General features: G+C 52.7%; 2 protein-coding genes across 9 annotated transcripts in view; both read left to right on the forward strand.

Annotated features, from left to right (window-relative positions):
* LOC103471971 (NACHT, LRR and PYD domains-containing protein 12-like) overlaps positions 1-2,880 on the forward strand; it is a 13,211-nt gene extending 10,331 nt beyond the window's left edge. For all 3 annotated transcript variants that reach the window (XM_008421299.2, XM_017304577.1, XM_008421310.2), the window contains 4 exons: positions 298-471; positions 628-801; positions 2,163-2,209; positions 2,280-2,880. In XM_008421299.2, coding sequence (XP_008419521.1) covers positions 298-471; positions 628-801; positions 2,163-2,209; positions 2,280-2,809 — 925 coding nt within the window. In that variant the 3' untranslated portion in view covers positions 2,810-2,880. The remainder of the gene's footprint in view (positions 1-297; positions 472-627; positions 802-2,162; positions 2,210-2,279) is intronic.
* A 172-nt stretch (positions 2,881-3,052) lies between these two features.
* slc8a1a (solute carrier family 8 member 1a) overlaps positions 3,053-4,514 on the forward strand; it is a 35,395-nt gene continuing 33,933 nt past the window's right edge. For 3 of the 6 annotated variants that reach the window (XM_008421066.2, XM_008421076.2, XM_008421082.2), the window contains exon 1: positions 3,054-3,676. In XM_008421066.2, the coding sequence (XP_008419288.1) occupies positions 3,671-3,676 (6 nt within the window). In that variant the 5' untranslated portion in view covers positions 3,054-3,670. Of the gene's footprint in view, positions 4,164-4,514 lie in introns of all 6 variants that reach the window. The other 3 variants (XM_008421089.2, XM_008421057.2, XM_008421101.2) reach the window with 3 other exon arrangements.

Raw genomic sequence — 4,514 nt, forward strand, 5'->3', positions numbered from 1 at the left:
AGTATCGGTTGGTTCTGGAGGAGTATCGGTTGGTTCTGGAGGTCCAGGAGTATCGGTTGGTTCTGGAAGTCCAGAAGTATCGGTTGGTTCTGGAGTATCGGTTGGTTCTGGTTCAGTGGGATCCAGATCTGAGTCAACACGGCCCAAACACAGCAGCTCCCGTCTCCAAGTTGCTCATCTGAGCCTCCAGAATTGACCGACTCCTGGATTGGTGTGAAACATGGAAACCGTGAGGCTTCCTTCCTTTAGCTTGTAGACAGGAAGTGCACAGGCAACACTGACTGCTGCTTTCTGCAGGTTAAGTCAGGCGTCTCTCACAGAAGCATGCTGTGAGGACATCTCAGCGGTTTTCTGCTCCCAGTCCTCCAGACTCAGACAAGTGGACCTGAACAACAACGACCTCGGAGACGTGGGGATGAAATGTCTCTCTGCTGGTCTTCAGAGCTGCCACTGCTCTGTAGAAACCCTCAGGTAACGACCCAGACAGACAGGTGAGCTCTGCTGCCTCACCTGCACGCAGTCAGAGAATCTCAGTCAACCAGTTACTGCCTGGGGGGACTTTGCACTTTCTTTGCAAACTGTTTCTGTAGCAAAGACACCCAGCAGTGAGACCCTGAGTGTCTGCAGGTTGTCGGGCTGCATGATCTCTGAGGATGGCTGTGCGTTCCTGGAGTCGGTGCTGAGGTCCAACCCGTCGGGTCTCAGAGAGCTGGACTTGAGCTACAATCACCCAGGAGACGCAGGAGAACGTCTGCTGTCTGCTCGGCTGGAGGATCCGCTCTGCAAGCTGCAAACGCTGCGGTCAGATTCAGGCAGTTTGATGCTTTTACTCTGAAAGAGCTGGGTTCATGGTCCCGAGGCGTCTGAGCTTCGGCTCCATTCCTGTTCAGTTTGGATCTTTGGTTCCACAGACGCCTGAGGAACCAAAGATCCAAATGAAATCATTCAATGTGGATCAATTCTTTAGTTTCACTGACGTCATTGTTTCCTTTACCGTTTGTCACTTTCAGGTTCGTTTCCTGAAGTCGCTGCTTCAGCTCCACCTGCTGCTTCAGCTCCACCTGCTGCTTCAGCTCCTCCTGCTGCTTCAGCTCCACCTGCTGCTTCAGCTCCACCTGCTGCTTCAGCTCCACCTGCTTCAGCTCCACCTTCTGCTTCAGCTCCACCTGCTTCAGCTCCACCTGCTGCTTCAGCTCCACCCTCTCGCCCCTCTCTCTCCTAGCTGTGAGCGCCCCCTGTAGGCTGGGAGGAACCGTGACATTATTTTACTGTTGTAGACAGAAAAAAGCAGCACGACTTCATTTGCAGTTTTTCAACAATGACCTGCTAATGAAAACTATGCAACACGGGGAAGAACCCGGGTTGTGACTGAGGTCGTGGCCCTGAAGCCAACTGGTAACCACGGAAACGCCGAGTGGCCCAGAGGCTCCCAGGTAACCAGACCCAGGCAGGTCTGGCTTAGAATGATGAAACAGAAATACTTTACAAAGTACATTTGATTTAAACTGCAAACCAAATTAGTAGAAACACAAATTTATAACACTAAATGATGTGAAGCAACAGAAACACATCCCACATGGCATCAGTCCGATAAGGGGAAATATAAACCGTTATATTCTGTTCTGGTTCTGCTCTGCAGCTCTAGACGATCTGAGAGCATCGAAACTTAACAGATGCACTTTGGTGAGAGCAAAATAAAACAGCAGCAATAATACAAAAGATAAAGTGTCTGCTGACCACAATAAGCCATGAAAGGTCAAATAAAAGGCAGAGAATCAGCCACAGCAGGTACAACCACTGAAACTATGACGTCACACAGAATCAGCCACGTCAAGAATCCATTCATCCCACCAGCAGCACAAATGGCCTCGATCCAGATCTTCTGTCAGCTCATCTGACCGACAGCGGCGGGAACAGCCGGTACCGATGAACCCAATGGGCCCAACGAGGCTGTGAAACATCTGCTGGTCTAAAATCATTATTGAGCTTAATGTTAAAAACTGCTGCAGACTTTGATGATTCTGTGGTTTTGATCGTCTTCCTGTTTCTCGCCCTCCGTTGTCACATAGAGCAGATCTTCCATTTGAAGCTGTTAACCTTATGTTGAAGTTAAAACCTCGTTTTAACTTTCTGATGTTTAACCTCCAGATTGTCTCCTGCAGGCTGGATGGCGGCGGAGAGCGGCGCCTGCAGCCCGGCCTGCAGAAATGTGAGTGTCGGTTCGGTTCATGGCCCAAACTTTCTGCTGTCATGAAGCCAACTGGCCGCTTGTCTCCTAGATTTCTGTGAGCTGCTTCTGGACCGGAACACGGCTCACAGGCGGCTGCAGCTGTCCGCCGGCGGCCGGCAGGTGGCGCGGGTGAGCCAGCAGCAGCCGTACCCGGATCACCCGCAGCGGTTCCACTTCTGCCAGCTGCTGTGCGGCGCGGCGCTGGCGGGCCGCTGCTACTGGGAGGCGGAGTGGCGGGGCGCGGTGCACATCGCGGTGAGCTACGGGGGGATCCCGCGGAGGGGAACCAGAGACCAGTGCCTGTTCGGGAGGAACCACCAGTCCTGGAGCCTCTGCTGCTCGGCGGCCGGCTACTCGGTGAGCCACCGGCGGCGGGACGCCGTCCTGTCCGCCTCCTGCGCCTCCAACAGGGTGGCGGTGTACGTGGACGTTCCCGCCGGCGTCCTGTCCTTCTACTGCGTCTCCTCCGACTCCCTGCTCCACCTCCACACCTTCAGCACCACCTTCACCGAGCCGCTCTACGCCGGGTTCGGGTTCTGGTTGGGCGGCTGCAGGACCTCCAGCCTCCAGTTATTATGAAATAATGATGCAGATGTTTTAGTACATGAGTGGATCAGTTTATGGAAAATAAAAGTCCTGGCAGAAAATAATGTTTGTTCGTCATGACTGTGATTTTTCCATCCTCAGATCATTTCCGGGTTCATTAGTGGAAAATCTGAAGTTATTGGGAAACTTTTCATATTAATGTGATTCAATGTTTACAGTAAAACATAAAGATGGAGGCAGGATTTCCACATGATTATCCAGTTAGAAACAACAAATGACAAGATATCCGACAGAACATCCAACTTTTTATTGGGTCCAGAAAAGGTTCTGGTTCCTCCAGAGGAACGTTCTGACTCTTACTGTGGAATAAAGTTTGAGTCTAATTTAAATATTTATTTGTGGTAAAATAAAATCTGAGCTGATCCAGACCAGGACAGAAACGGTTCTGCTGCTGGTTCTGCTGGTTCTGCCTAAGAGGAGGAGGGAACTGGACGGCTGATCTGTTTCGTACGACGTACGAAACGTCGGACGTTTCCGTCTTAGTTCAGAACGTGAGACAAGAAGCAGCTGGAACCTCAGCTGGTCTTCCTCTGGGTCGGGGCTGGTTCCGAAGTCGGTTCCTCTGGGTCGGGGCTGGTTCCGGAGTCGGTTCCTCTGGGTCGGGGCTGGTTCCGGAGTCGGTTCCTCTGGGTCGGGGCTGGTTCCGGAGTCGGTTCCTGTTCTCTGGAAGCGGTTCGTTGTTCTTGCTGACCTGAGGGAACGGGTTCCCCTCCATGATGTCGGTTCCTCAGTGGGTCCGGCTCACGGCCCGGTTGCCCCGGTGATCGGGCTGATGGATAGTTAGAGACAGGTTCTGATCGGGTTCTGGTGGAACTTTGCAGCAGATTGTACTGGATGAAGGTGGGTTGACGAGCCGTTATCGGAATCTGGATCAGTTTGGTGAATCAGAAACGTTAAAATCGTCCATCATGGTCAAAAAATCTGAAAACACATTTCTGATCTGGTGAATGTTTCTGAATGAATTCATGAATTTGTCTCTGCCAGCAAATTAGTTCAGCTTCAATGCTAAATGTTTAGTACTGAAGCTGAACAGAACCGACTCCCTCTGACCGGACCTCCGTCCCAGCAGCAGATCTCAGAGAGGTCAGAGCTCAACGTGTCTCTGGGTGTCGCCTGATGGAGGCGGTTATCTGGCCACGTGTGCGGGGCCCAGGGACCGCGGACCCGGCCCGGCACAACCTTGTATGGCCATGGCTGCAGGGAGACGGAGATAAGGACGCTGTGTGACCAGCAGCGGGCATTTCCGTTAAATTTAGAGCAGCTATCAGGCGCAGCTCTCCCTCCTGGACGCACTCTGCTCTCCTGCAGCGGCTGCATCAGGACCGAGGCGAGTACCAGCTAACCCAAACCCACAGGGGACAAAACTCCTCATTCACTGCGCTCAACCTGCAGCAGGAGACGCCGAGACACCATCAGCTGGAGCTGAAAAGTTGGAGGTGGCTGCAGGCCATTGGAAGCTGTTGGAGACAGTTGGGTTTGGTTGGAGGCTGTTGGGTTTGGTTGGAGGCGGTTGGAGGCTGTTGGGTTTGGTTGGAGGCGGTTGGAGGCTGTTTGGTTTGGTTGGAAGCGGTTGGAGGCTGTTGGGTTTGGTTGGAGGCGGTTGGAGGCTGTTGGAGGCTATTTGGTTTGGTTGGAGGCTGTTTGGTTTGGTTGGAGGCTGTTGGGTTTGGTTGGAGGC

The sequence above is a fragment of the Poecilia reticulata genome, linkage group LG1 (genome assembly GCF_000633615.1).
Source record: "Poecilia reticulata strain Guanapo linkage group LG1, Guppy_female_1.0+MT, whole genome shotgun sequence".
Lineage (NCBI taxonomy): Eukaryota > Metazoa > Chordata > Actinopteri > Cyprinodontiformes > Poeciliidae > Poecilia > Poecilia reticulata.